General features: G+C 42.6%; 1 protein-coding gene across 4 annotated transcripts in view; it reads left to right on the top strand.

Annotated features, from left to right (window-relative positions):
* Positions 1 to 14,676, top strand: part of sema6dl (sema domain, transmembrane domain (TM), and cytoplasmic domain, (semaphorin) 6D, like) — a 34,969-nt gene that overhangs the window by 1,222 nt on the left and 19,071 nt on the right. For all 4 annotated transcript variants that reach the window (XM_042312653.1, XM_042312651.1, XM_042312652.1 and 1 more), the window contains exons 2-8: positions 394 to 566; positions 4,386 to 4,448; positions 7,012 to 7,113; positions 7,238 to 7,328; positions 7,521 to 7,640; positions 8,020 to 8,108; positions 9,743 to 9,960. In XM_042312653.1, coding sequence (XP_042168587.1) covers positions 394 to 566; positions 4,386 to 4,448; positions 7,012 to 7,113; positions 7,238 to 7,328; positions 7,521 to 7,640; positions 8,020 to 8,108; positions 9,743 to 9,960 — 856 coding nt within the window. The remainder of the gene's footprint in view (positions 1 to 393; positions 567 to 4,385; positions 4,449 to 7,011; positions 7,114 to 7,237; positions 7,329 to 7,520; positions 7,641 to 8,019; positions 8,109 to 9,742; positions 9,961 to 14,676) is intronic.

Below are 14,676 nucleotides of genomic sequence, written 5' to 3'. Positions count from 1 at the left end.
TAAACCCTAGCTACTAACCCTAACTGTAACCTGAACCTAAACTAAACCCAAACTACTAACCCTAAACCTTAACCCTAACTGTAACCTGAACCTAAACTAAACCCTAACTACTAACCCTAAACCTTAACCCTAAATTCCCTAGAAATGGCATTTGACCTTGTGGGGACCAACAAAATTCTGTTTGTTTACTATTCCTGAGGCGACCACCGTGCTGTATCAGCAGCCTGAATTACACTACTGAGACATTTCTATAAAGCTGTAACACACAACATGTTTACGTTTAATCAATAACCTGATTGATAGTGTGTGGCCCTCAGAGCCAGTGTGTGTGTGTAGCACTCTGAAAGCTTACATGTGCGTGATCTCTAACTAACGTGTGTATCTGTGTTTCAGTCTCGCGGCAGTACCCAGTGTTCCGAGGTCGTCCGTCGGGGAACGAGTCACAGCACAGACTGGACTTCCAACTGATGACCAAGATACAGGATACACTGTTCATCGCTGGCAGAGACCAGGTGTATCTAGTGAGTCTCCGAGAATCCTACAGGAATGAGATCATTCCCTACAGGGTAAGTCTGCCTGTCTTTGAGTTTGTCTGTCTGTCTGTCTAACCACAAGTTACACACAAGTCGTCTGTAGAAAAAACTACCTCATCAATCACATAATTAACAGGCTATAAATGAGAGTGGAAATGGTTCTTTCTATAAATAATGGGGCCAATGTGTGACATTGGGATCAACATTTCAAAGTGGTTTGAAACTAAAATTAAATGTTTTTTCATAGATGAAATAGATTGGATGCATACATGGTGTTGTTTCGGTAGCCTATGTGGTTGACGCAGGGATACATAATAAATCCATGAATAATGGTAGCATTAATCTCAGCATCCCTGGTTTAATAATGAGAAAGTGACCAAAAAACAGGTTCCTTTTTAATGGAAGACTTTGTATGGGAAGCCAACAGATGTCTTCATAATAACTGCACATGGTTTTACCAACAGAGTACTGCAACACCCTTCAATTGAATTCCATTGAAACGGTGGGAAACTGTGGCCACATTTCTCACAAAAACGGATCAAAAATGAAATCACAGATAATTATAAGGGAGCAGGAGAACTCATAAATGGGCTACAAGAATTAAAAATAATTTTCAAGCACCAGATTTTCAAGGTAGGCCTATTCCAGTTCTTGAATTTCTGAGCTCCAAATGTAATTTCAAGTAGGCTACTTTAAGCCTCTTGTATTGTTTAAAATTGCAGGTATAACATGGAGGAAAAAAATGTCTTTGTCACGTTTTGTTTTTCTTCTTTGTCACGTTATTTCATTACCAGATCATAATGTCAATAAGCCCACTAGGCTGTGTAATTTGTTGGCATTATATCCAGAATAATTCATAGGAATAGCATTGGTGTTGCACACAGCTGCGCACAGTAGACTCCATGTCCAATCGGAGGCACAAAAACACATGAAAACATGAACTCAGTACATAAAAGTTTTCTCTGTTAAATCTAACGAGGCCCTGCTGTAAATCAAGCAGGAAACAACAGATGATCCGCATCCATTCACAAGGGATATTAGATCCAACGTGGATCCAGGAACAACTGTCTTCACCGGTGTAACGAATGAGACACCAAAATATGATTTTTTTCCCCAGCACTCGGGCTGTTGTTGCATTGCATGCGCTTTCACAACAGCTGTTCGTTCAGCACTTGACTGTCATTCAGAAAATTCCTTCCTGGATCAGATGATGATGTGTGAAAATATTACGGCGTACCTAATCAGCTGGACACCATATGATCACCCAACAAGTATTAAGCATAATTATTGAAGAACCGGAGGGTCTGCTGTCCGGACCTCTGGCAGTCTCTATGGGGGTGCCACAGGGTTCAATTCTTGGACCGACTCTCTTCTCTGTATACATCAATGATGTCGCTCTTGCTGCTGGTGAGTCTCTGATCCACCTCTACGCAGACGACACCATTCTGTATACTTCTGGCCCTTCTTTGGACACTGTGTTAACTAACCTCCAGACAAGCTTCAATGCCATACAACTCTCCTTCTGTGGCCTCCAATTGCTCTTAAATACAAGTAAAACTAAATGCATGCTCTTCAACCGATCGCTGCCTGCATCTGCCCGCCTGTCCAACACCACTACTCTGGACGGCTCTGACTTAGAATACGTGGACAACTACAAATACCTAGGTGTCTGGTTAGACTGTAAACTCTCCTTCCAAACCCACATCAAACATCTCCAATCCAAAGTTAAATCTAGAATTGGCTTCCTATTTCGCAACAAAGCATCCTTCAGTCATGCTGCCAAACATACCCTTGTAAAACTGACCATCCTACCAATCCTCGACTTCGGCGATGTCATTTACAAAATAGCCTCCAATGCCCTACTCAACAAATTGGATGCAGTCTATCACAGTGCAATCTGTTTTGTCACCAAAGCCCCATATACTACCCACCATTGCGACCTGTACGCTCTCGTTGGCTGGCCCTCGCTTCATACTCATCGCCAAACCCACTGGCTCCATGTCATCTACAAGACCCTGCTAGGTAAAGTCCCCCCTTATCTCAGCTCACTGGTCACCATAGCATCACCCACCTGTAGCACGCACTCCAGCAGGTATATCTCTTTGGTCAACCCCAAAACCAATTCTTTCTTTGGCCGCCTCTCCTTCCAGTTCTCTGCTGCCAATGACAGGAACGAACTACAAAAATCTCTGAAACTGGAAACACTTATCTCCCTCACTAGCTTTAACCTCTAGTGACTCCCAAACCCGCATGCGGGAGCGTAATCATCGCCTGAAACTAATTAGCATAACGCAGCGGACATAAATATCTCTAGAAAATGTTCCTATTCATGAAAATCACAAATGAAATATATTGAGACACAACTTAGCCTTTTGTTAATCACCCTGTCATCTCAGATTTTCAAAATATGCTTTACAGCCAACGCTAGACAAGCATTTGTGTAAGTTTATCATAGCCTAAGATAGCATTATGCCTTGCTAGCAACAGGCAACCTTGTCACGGAAATCAGAAAAGCAATCAAATTAAATCGTTTACCTTTGATGAACTTCGGATGTTTTCACTCATGAGAATCCCAGGTAGATAGCCAAAGTTCATTTTTTCCCAAAATATTATTTTTGTAGGTGAAACAGCTCTGTTTGTTCTTCACGTTTGGCTGAGAAATCACCCAGAAATTGCGGTCACCACAATGCCGAAAAATATTCCACATTAGCTCCATAATATCGACAGAAACATGGCAAACGTTGTTTAGAATCCATCCTCAAACGTTAGTGTTTTCTATTGAAAGCTGTCAATTATATGCATATTCTAGCATCTTTTCCTGACAAAATATCCAGTTTAAAACGGGAACGTTTTCTTTCCAAAAATGAAAATACTGCCCCCTAGCACCAAGAGTTAAGCACCAACTGTCAGAGCAACTCACCGATTACTGCACCTGTACATAGCCCACCTATAATTTAGCCCAAACAACTACCTCTTTCCCTACTGTATTTGTTTTATTTATTTATTTATTTTGCTCCTTTGCACCCCATTATTTTTATTTCAACTTTGCACATTCTTCCACTGCAAATCTACCATTCCAGTGTTTTACTTGCTATATTGTATTTACTTTGCCACCATGGCCTTTTTTTTGCCTTTACCTCCCTATCTCACCTCATTTGCTCATATCATATATAGACTTGTTTCTACTGTATTAGTGACTGTATGTTTGTTTACTCCATGTGTAACTCTGTGTTGTTGTATGTGTCAAACTGCTTTGCTTTATCTTGGCCAGGTCGCAATTGTAAATGAGAACTTGTTCTCAACTGTACTACCTGGTTAAATAAAGGTGAAATAAATAAATGATCAATTTAGGTTTTAAGTATCAAGGTACGTTGACTCTTTCGGTTAGAAGCATTAACATTTGCAATCACATACATTATTTTGGATTTGTGTGCCCATAAAAACAGTTTTCACCCTGTAACATAAGGAGACAAGAAATGGTTACACAGCATTTCTGAGATCTCTATACAAAAAAAACCGCCCAACAGCTATATCCAGGATTCTTACAGGGTTAAAGTTCAATGTCTAATTGAACTGATTACTGCTAATTTTTTATGTAACATGATTTTGGACAAATCCGTCAAGACGCCAATCATGATAAAAGGTTAAACATAGGTTTTTAAGTAAACTTTGATTGAATATAGCTATGATCCCCCATTACATCTTCATGTAATGACATGACATTGTTTTTGCAGATTGTAGCTGTAAAAAGTTGTCCAGTGTGGGAAATCCCAAATGCTGAATTGTGTATGTTTGTGCTTGTCTGAATGTATGTGCCTCAATATGTGTGTGTGTGTGTGTTGATGTTTACAGAAGTTAACATGGAGGTCAGGCGAGGCAGACAGAAAGAACTGTGCCATGAAGGGGAAACACAGAGTAAGACTTTACTATACTTACTAATATACTATGTTACTACTCACTGCCTTTCTACTGACTACTATAGACTCTCTACTCTCGGCTTTACCTCTCACCTCATAATGTCTTATCATTATAGCTACTGGCTATAGCTGCCATTATAGCTACCGGCTATAGCTGCCATTATAGCTACTGGCTATAGCTACCATTATAGCTACTGGCTATAGCTGCCATTATAGCTACGGGCTATAGCTGCCATTATAGCTACTGGCTATAGCTGCCATTATAGCTACTGGCTATAGCTGCCATTATAGCTACTGGCTATAGCTGCCATTATAGCTACTGGCTATAGCTACCATTATAGCTACTGGCTATAGCTGCCATTATAGCTACTGGCTATAGCTGCCATTATAGCTACTGGCTATAGCTGCCATTATAGCTACTGGCTATAGCTACCATTATAGCTACTGGCTATAGCTGCCATTATAGCTACTGGCTATAGCTACCATTATAGCTACTGGCTACAGCTGCCATTATAGCTACTGGCTATAGCTACCATTATAGCTGCCACTGGCTATAGCTGCCATTATAGCTACTGGCTATAGCTGCCATTATAGCTACTGGCTACTGGCTACTAGCTGCCATTATAGCTACTGGCTATAGCTGCCATTATAGCTACTGGCTATAGCTGCCATTATAGCTACTGGCTATAGCTGCCATTATAGCTACTGGCTATAGCTACCATTATAGCTACTGGCTATAGCTGCCATTATAGCTACTGGCTATAGCTACCATTATAGCTACTGGCTATAGCTGCCATTATAGCTACTGGCTATAGCTACCATTATAGCTACTGGCTATAGCTACCATTATAGCTACTGGCTATAGCTGCCATTATAGCTACTGGCTATAGCTGCCATTATAGCTACTGGCTATAGCTACCATTATAGCTACTGGCTATAGCTACCATTATAGCTACTGGCTATAGCTGCCATTATAGCTACTGGCTATAGCTGCCATTATAGCTACTGGCTATAGCTGCCATTATAGCTACTGGCTATAGCTACCATTATAGCTACTGGCTATAGCTGCCATTATAGCTACTGGCTATAGCTGCCATTATAGCTACTGGCTATAGCTGCCATTATAGCTACTGGCTATAGCTGCCATTATAGCTACTGGCTATAGCTGCCATTATAGCTACTGGCTATAGCTGCCATTATAGCTACTGGCTATAGCTCTGGCTATAGCTGCCATTATAGCTACTGGCTATAGCTGCCATTATAGCTACTATAGCTGCCATTATAGCTGCCATTATAGCTACTGGCTATAGCTGCCATTATAGCTACTGGCTATAGCTACCATTATAGCTACTGGCTATAGCTGCCATTATAGCTACTGGCTATAGCTGCCATTATAGCTGGCTATAGCTGCCATTATAGCTACTGGCTATAGCTGCCATTATAGCTACTGGCTATAGCTACCATTATAGCTACTGGGCTATAGCTGCCATTATAGCTACTGGCTATAGCTGCCATTATAGCTACTGGCTATAGCTGCCATTATAGCTACTGGCTATAGCTACCATTATAGCTACTGGCTATAGCTGCCATTATTATAGCTACTGGCTATAGCTGGCCATTATAGCTACTGGCTATAGCTGCCATTATAGCTACTGGCTAGAGCTGCCATTATAGCTACTGGCTATGCTACCTGCCATTATAGCTACTGGCTAGCTACCATTATAGCTACTGGCTATAGCTGCCATTATAGCTACCATTATAGCTACTGGCTATAGCTGCCATTATAGCTACTGGCTACTGGCTAGCTGCCATTATAGCTACTGGCTATAGCTACCATTATAGCTACTGGCTATAGCTGCCAGCTGCTACCATTATAGCTATTATAGCTACTGGCTATAGCTGCCATTATAGCTACTGGGCTATAGCTACCATTATAGCTACTGGCTACAGCTGCCATTATAGCTACTGGCTACAGCTGCCATTATAGCTACTGGCTATAGCTGCCATTATAGCTACTGGCTATAGCTACCATTATAGCTACTGGCTATAGCTGCCATTATAGCTACTGGCTATAGCTCATTATAGCTACTGGCTATAGCTACCATTATAGCTACTGGCTATAGCTGCCATTATAGCTACTGGCTATAGCTGTAACATTATAGCTACTGGCTATAGCTGCCATTATAGCTACTGGCTATAGCTGCCATTATAGCTACTGGCTATAGCTGCCATTATAGCTACTGGCTATAGCTACCATTATAGCTACTGGCTATAGCTTGATAGCTACATTATAGCTACTGGCTATAGCTGCCATTATAGCTACTGGCTATAGCTGCCATTATAGCTACTGGCTATAGCTACTGGCTATAGCTGCCATTATAGCTACTGGCTATAGCTGCCATTATAGCTACTGGCTATAGCTGCCATTATAGCTACTGGCTATAGCTGCCATTATAGCTACTGGCTATAGCTGCCATTATAGCTACTGGCTATAGCTGCCATTATAGCTACTGGCTAAACTGTTTATAATATGATCTCCTCTCTCTCTCTCTCTCCTCCAGGATGAGTGTCATAACTACATCAAGGTTCTGGTTCCCAGAAATGATGACCTGGTGTTCATCTGTGGAACAAACGGCTTCAACCCCATGTGCCGGTACTACAGGGTAAGACAACAGCAGGGTGTGTGAGAAACATTCTCTCTCCCTTCCGCTCTGCCTCCATAAGCACCTATTGTTTACTATGCCATCCGCGTCTTTGTTAACGGAGTGCATGTGTGTCTGTGTGTAGCTGGATAACCTGGAGTTTGATGGGGAGGAAATCAGCGGACTGGCACGATGCCCGTTTGACGCCAAGCAGACCAACGTCGCTCTGTTCGCTGGTATAACCACACACACACACACTGTGGCCATAGCAACTAGGGTTCATAAGTCAGTCTGTAAACAAACAGTTTGAACCAGGATGTTAGATCCACATGTCCAGTCTGACAGAATGGAATGTGTTTGTCTGACCTGTGTGTGTGTGTGTGTGTGTGTGTGTGTGTGTGTGTGTGTGTGTGTGTGTGTTGTTTCAGACGGGAAGCTGTACTCGGCAACGGTTGCTGACTTCCTGGCGAGCGACGCAGTGATCTACCGTAGTATGGGTGACGGCTCGGCCCTCAGGACTATCAAATACGACTCCAAATGGCTGAAAGGTAAACATAGCAGTGTGTGTTGACCGCAGACTCTGTCCATGTCCCTGTCCTGCGAAGACGTCCTGTAGCTCTGCTCTGTCACACTATCTAGGTCAACTTTTACACGCAGCTGTAACAGGAACACTGAAATATTCAGGATGGATGCAGAGAGAGAGAAGTGGGGAAGGAGGGAGAGGGGAGGAGAACAGAGAGAGACAAGTTGAAGGGAGGACAGAGGTAGTTATGTATAGACAGAGGTAGTTATGTATAGACAGAGGTAGTTATGTATAGACAGAGGTAGTTATGTATAGACAGAGGTAGTTATGTATAGACAGAGGTAGTAGAGGGAGAGAAAAAAGAGACGTGACAACACAAAACCTCTGTCCCCTCTCTCTTCCAGAGCCCCATTTCCTGCATGCAGTGGATTATGGGAACTATGTCTACTTCTTCTACAGAGAGATCGCAGCAGAACACAACAACTTGGGCAAGGTAACACACACACACACACACACAGTTTACTAGACAACATTGTGTATTATAAATATTGATGTATTATAGATAGTAAACACTATATTACCAGACAACAGACAGTGTTGTAGAAAAGTGCAGAGTACAGCAGAATGTGTAAGGTGTAGTTTGGTAGTGACTGAACTGTAGGTCAAACTACTTTACATGTAAACCCTTTACCCATGGAGAGGATTCACACACACACACACACACACACACACACACACACACACACACACACACACACACACACACACACACACCACTTGGTGGTAATGGATGTTTTCTGCAGTTGTTAGTTGCTTTAGCCACCACAGGCCTCATATTTACCCATGATGCATCATTCAAAGAATGGGCGGCCAGGCTGAAACCGTGGGATGATAAATATTTTAGCGCTACTAATGCTGGGATGTGTGTTTGTGTGTGTTCCTGTGTGTGTGTGTGTGTGTCGATGCTGATGGGTCTGGGATAACACCTGGGCAGATGGAGCTTTGCACTGGTCAATTATTTAAGCTGTTTCTGCTGACTGCTTCACACGCTTCATTTAAACCACAATAGCTCTAGCCCCCCACACTCCAACACCCAGAGCTCTAGCCCTAGTCCCCCACACTCCAACACCCAGAGCTCTAGCCCTAGTCCCCCACACTCCAACACCCAGAGCTCTAGCCCTAGTCCCCCACACTCCAACACCCAGAGCTCTAGCCCTAGTCCCCCACACTCCAACACCCAGAGCTCTAGCCCTAGTCCCACACAGCCCAACACTCCGACACCCAGAGCCCTAGCCCTAGTTCCCTACAGCCCAACACTCCGACACCCAGAGCCCTAGTCCCCTACAGCCCAACACTCCGACACCCAGAGCCCTAGCCCTAGTCTCCTACAGCCCAACACTCCGACACCCAGAGCCCTAGCCCAGAGATCTAGCCCAGTCCCTATCATATAGCCCTGTCCTATAGCCCAGTCCCCATCATATAGCCCAGTCCCTATCATATAGCCCCATCCTATAGCCCAGTCCCCGTCCTATAGCCCAGACCCTATCATATAGCCCCATACTATAGCCCAATTCCAGTCCTATAGCCCACTCCCTTTCATATAGCCCCTTCTTATAGCACCATCATATAGCCCAGTCCCTGTCATATAGCCCAGTCCCTATCATATAGCCCAGTCCTATAGCCCAGCCCTATAGCCCAGTCCCTATCATATAGCCCAGTCCCTATCATATAGCACCGTCCTATAGCCCAGTCCTATAGCCCAGTACCTATCAAATAGCACCGTCCTACAGCCCAGCCCCTATCATATAGCCCAGTCCTATAGCCCAGCTCTGTCCTAGTTCAAGGTTAATCAGACCAAGTAAAGAGGTGTGTGTGAATCAGGTTTAGGGCTAAGAGGTGTGAGTGTGAGGTGTTTGTTCAATCGGAGCTTCAAACAAATGTCCTTTCTGACACAGGGTCCTGGATAAGCATCTGTGTGCGCCCGCGCGTGTTCTTGTGTATGCGTCAGTGTGCGTCACACTGTGAGGCCACAGGATGAGGCAGATGTCTTATTCAGAGGGAGGAAGTGTTTTAGTGATGCTGATTGCAGTCTCTCTCTCTCCCCCCTGCTCCCCCTTTCCTTTCCAGGCTGTCTACTCCAGAGTGGCTCGTATCTGTAAGAACGACGTAGGCGGGTCTCAGCGTGTGTTGGAGAAACACTGGACGTCCTTCGTCAAGGCCAGACTCAACTGTTCTGTTCCTGGAGAATCGTTCTTCTACTTCGATGTTCTACAGTCCATCACTGACATCATCAACATCAACGGAGTTCCTTCTGTGGTGGGAGTCTTCACTACACAGATGAACAGGTAAGGATGGACACACTGAGGCTGCATCCCAAATGGCACCCTATTCCCTGTATAGTGCACTACTTTTGACTAGGGACCATAGGGATCTGGTCAAAGTGGTTCACTATACGGGAATAGGGTGCCATTTGTGGTACACTCTTTGTAATATTGGTGTCACAGGTGTGTAACAGATGTGTTGTTATTGTGAATCTCTTGTTGTGTGTGTTTTCTCCATATCTAGTTAATAGTAGTTGTGTAACAGTGTGTGGTTGTGTTCCTCTCTCTTCAGTATCCCAGGGTCTACAGTGTGTATATTAGTAGCTATAGTTAATAGTAGTTGTGTAACAGTGTGTGGTTGTGTTCCTCTCTCTTCAGTATCCCAGGGTCTACAGTGTGTATATTAGTACCTATAGTTAATAGTAGTTGTGTAACAGTGTGTGGTTGTGTTCCTCTCTCTTCAGTATCCTAGGGCCTACAGTGTGTATATTAGTAGCTATAGTTAATAGTAGTTGTGTAACAGTGTGTGGTTGTGTTCCTCTCTCTTCAGTATCCCAGGGCCTACAGTGTGTATATTAGTAGCTATAGTTAATAGTAGTTGTGTAACAGTGTGTGGTGGTGTTCCTCTCTCTTCAGTATCCCAGGGTCTGCAGTGTGATTATTAGTAGCTATAGTTAATAGTAGTTGTGTAACAGTGTGTGGTGGTGTTCCTCTCTCTTCAGTATCCCAGGGTCTACAGTGTGTATATTAGTAGCTATAGTTAATAGTAGTTGTGTAACAGTGTGTGGTTGTGTTCCTCTCTCTTCAGTATCTTAGGGTCTACAGTGTGTATATTAGTAGCTATAGTTAATAGTAGTTGTGTAACAGTGTGTGGTGGTGTTCCTCTCTTCAGTATCCCAGGGTCTACAGTGTGTGTATTAGTAGCTATAGTTAATAGTAGTTGTGTAACAGTGTGTGGTTGTGTTCCTCTCTCTTCAGTATCCCAGGGTCTACAGTGTGTATATTAGTAGCTATAGTTAATAGTAGTTGTGTAACAGTGTGTGGTTGTGTTCCTCTCTCTTCAGTATCCCAGGGTCTACAGTGTGTATATTAGTACCTATAGTTAATAGTAGTTGTGTAACAGTGTGTGGTTGTGTTCCTCTCTCTTCAGTATCTTAGGGTCTACAGTGTGTATATTAGTAGCTATAGTTAATAGTAGTTGTGTAACAGTGTGTGGTGGTGTTCCTCTCTCTTCAGTATCCCAGGGTCTACAGTGTGTATATTAGTAGCTATAGTTAATAGTAGTTGTGTAACAGTGTGTGGTTGTGTTCCTCTCTCTTCAGTATCCCAGGGTCTACAGTGTGTATATTAGTAGCTATAGTTAATAGTAGTTGTGTAACAGTGTGTGGTTGTGTTCCTCTCTTTCAGTATCCCAGGGTCTGCAGTGTGTATATTAGTACTATAGTTAATAGTAGTTGTGTAACAGTGTGTGGTTGTGTTCCTCTCTCTTCAGTATCTTAGGGTCTACAGTGTGTATATTAGTAGCTATAGTTAATAGTAGTTGTGTAACAGTGTGTGGTGGTGTTCCTCTCTCTTCAGTATCCCAGGGTCTACAGTGTGTATATTAGTAGCTATAGTTAATAGTAGTTGTGTAACAGTGTGTGGTTGTGTTCCTCTCTCTTCAGTATCCCAGGGTCTGCAGTGTGTATATTAGTAGCTATAGTTAATAGTAGTTGTGTAACAGTGTGTGGTTGTGTTCCTCTCTCTTCAGTATCCCAGGGTCTGCAGTGTGTATATTAGTAGCTATAGTTAATAGTAGTTGTGTAACAGTGTGTGGTTGTGTTCCTCTCTCTTCAGTATCCCAGGGTCTGCAGTGTGTATATTAGTAGCTATAGTTAATAGTAGTTGTGTAACAGTGTGTGGTGTGTTCCTCTCTCTTCAGTATCCCAGGGTCTGCAGTGTGTATATTAGTAGCTATAGTTAATAGTAGTTGTGTAACAGTGTGTGGTTGTGTTCCTCTCTCTTCAGTATCCCAGGGTCTGCAGTGTGTATATTAGTAGCTATAGTTAATAGTAGTTGTGTAACAGTGTGTGGTTGTGTTCCTCTCTCTTCAGTATCCCAGGGTCTGCAGTGTGTATATTAGTAGCTATAGTTAATAGTAGTTGTGTAACAGTGTGTGGTTGTGTTCCTCTCTCTTCAGTATCCCAGGGTCTGCAGTGTGTATATTAGTAGCTATAGTTAATAGTAGTTGTGTAACAGTGTGTGGTTGTGTTCCTCTCTCTTCAGTATCCCAGGGTCTACAGTGTGTATATTAGTAGCTATAGTTAATAGTAGTTGTGTAACAGTGTGTGGTGGTGTTCCTCTCTCTTCAGTATCCCAGGGTCTGCAGTGTGTATATTAGTAGCTATAGTTAATAGTAGTTGTGTAACAGTGTGTGGTTGTGTTCCTCTCTTCAGTATCCCAGGGTCTGCAGTGTGATTATTAGTACCTATAGTTAATAGTAGTTGTGTAACAGTGTGTGGTTGTGTTCCTCTCTCTTCAGTATCCCAGGGTCTACAGTGTGTATATTAGTAGCTATAGTTAATAGTAGTTGTGTAACAGTGTGTGGTTGTGTTCCTCTCTTCAGTATCCCAGGGTCTACAGTGTGTATATTAGTAGCTATAGTTAATAGTAGTTGTGTAACAGTGTGTGGTTGTGTTCCTCTCTTCAGTATCCCAGGGTCTGCAGTGTGTATATTAGTAGCTATAGTTAATAGTAGTTGTGTAACAGTGTGTGGTTGTGTTCCTCTCTCTTCAGTATCCCAGGGTCTACAGTGTGTATATTAGTAGCTATAGTTAATAGTAGTTGTGTAACAGTGTGTGGTTGTGTTCCTCTCTTCAGTATCCCAGGGTCTACAGTGTGTATATTAGTAGCTATAGTTAATAGTAGTTGTGTAACAGTGTGTGGTTGTGTTCCTCTCTTCAGTATCCCAGGGTCTACAGTGTGTATATTAGTAGCTATAGTTAATAGTAGTTGTGTAACAGTGTGTGGTGGTGTTCCTCTCTCTTCAGTATCCCAGGGTCTACAGTGTGTATATTAGTAGCTATAGTTAATAGTAGTTGTGTAACAGTGTGTGGTGGTGTTCCTCTCTCTTCAGTATCCCAGGGTCTGCAGTGTGTATATTAGTAGCTATAGTTAATAGTAGTTGTGTAACAGTGTGTGGTGGTGTTCCTCTCTCTTCAGTATCCCAGGGTCTACAGTGTGTATATTAGTAGCTATAGTTAATAGTAGTTGTGTAACAGTGTGTGGTTGTGTTCCTCTCTCTTCAGTATCCCAGGGTCTACAGTGTGTATATTAGTAGCTATAGTTAATAGTAGTTGTGTAACAGTGTGTGGTGGTGTTCCTCTCTCTTCAGTATCCCAGGGTCTACAGTGTGTATATTAGTAGCTATAGTTAATAGTAGTTGTGTAACAGTGTGTGGTTGTGTTCCTCTCTCTTCAGTATCCCAGGGTCTGCAGTGTGTATATTAGTAGCTATAGTTAATAGTAGTTGTGTAACAGTGTGTGGTTGTGTTCCTCTCTCTTCAGTATCCCAGGGTCTGCAGTGTGTATATTAGTAGCTATAGTTAATAGTAGTTGTGTAACAGTGTGTGGTTGTGTTCCTCCTCTTCAGTATCTTCAGTATCCCAGTGGTCTAGTATCCCAGGGTCTACAGTGTGTATTAGTAGCTATAGTTAATAGTAGTTGTGTAACAGTGTGTGGTTGTGTTCCTCTCTTTCAGTATCCCAGGGTCTACAGTGTGTATATTAGTAGCTATAGTTAATAGTAGTTGTGTAACAGTGTGTGGTTGTGTTCCTCTCTCTTCAGTATCCCAGGGTCTGCAGTGTGTATATTAGTACCTATAGTTAATAGTAGTTGTGTAACAGTGTGTGGTTGTGTTCCTCTCTCTTCAGTATCTTAGGGTCTACAGTGTGTATATTAGTAGCTATAGTTAATAGTAGTTGTGTAACAGTGTGTGGTGGTGTTCCTCTCTCTTCAGTATCCCAGGGTCTACAGTGTGTATATTAGTAGCTATAGTTAATAGTAGTTGTGTAACAGTGTGTGGTTGTGTTCCTCTCTCTTCAGTATCCCAGGGTCTGCAGTGTGTATATTAGTAGCTATAGTTAATAGTAGTTGTGTAACAGTGTGTGGTTGTGTTCCTCTCTCTTCAGTATCCCAGGGTCTACAGTGTGTATATTAGTAGCTATAGTTAATAGTAGTTGTGTAACAGTGTGTGGTTGTGTTCCTCTCTTCAGTATCCCAGGGTCTACAGTGTGTATATTAGTAGCTATAGTTAATAGTAGTTGTGTAACAGTGTGTGGTGGTGTTCCTCTCTTCAGTATCCCAGGGTCTGCAGTGTGTATATTAGTAGCTATAGTTAATAGTAGTTGTGTAACAGTGTGTGGTTGTGTTCCTCTCTCTTCAGTATCCCAGGGTCTGCAGTGTGTATATTAGTAGCTATAGTTAATAGTAGTTGTGTAACAGTGTGTGGTTGTGTTCCTCTCTCTTCAGTATCCCAGGGTCTGCAGTGTGTATATTAGTAGCTATAGTTAATAGTAGTTGTGTAACAGTGTGTGGTTGTGTTCCTCTCTCTTCAGTATCCCAGGGTCTGCAGTGTGTATATTAGTAGCTATAGTTAATAGTAGTTGTGTAACAGTGTGTGGTTGTGTTCCTCTCTCTTCAGTATCCCAGGGTCTGCAGTGTGTATATTAGTAGCTATAGTTAATAGTAGTTGTGTAACAGT

Source organism: Oncorhynchus tshawytscha, unplaced genomic scaffold (genome assembly GCF_018296145.1).
Source record: "Oncorhynchus tshawytscha isolate Ot180627B unplaced genomic scaffold, Otsh_v2.0 Un_contig_9119_pilon_pilon, whole genome shotgun sequence".
NCBI lineage: Eukaryota > Metazoa > Chordata > Actinopteri > Salmoniformes > Salmonidae > Oncorhynchus > Oncorhynchus tshawytscha.
The sequence above is the reverse complement of the archived record's forward strand: the minus strand, read 5'-3'. Positions and strand labels throughout refer to the sequence as shown.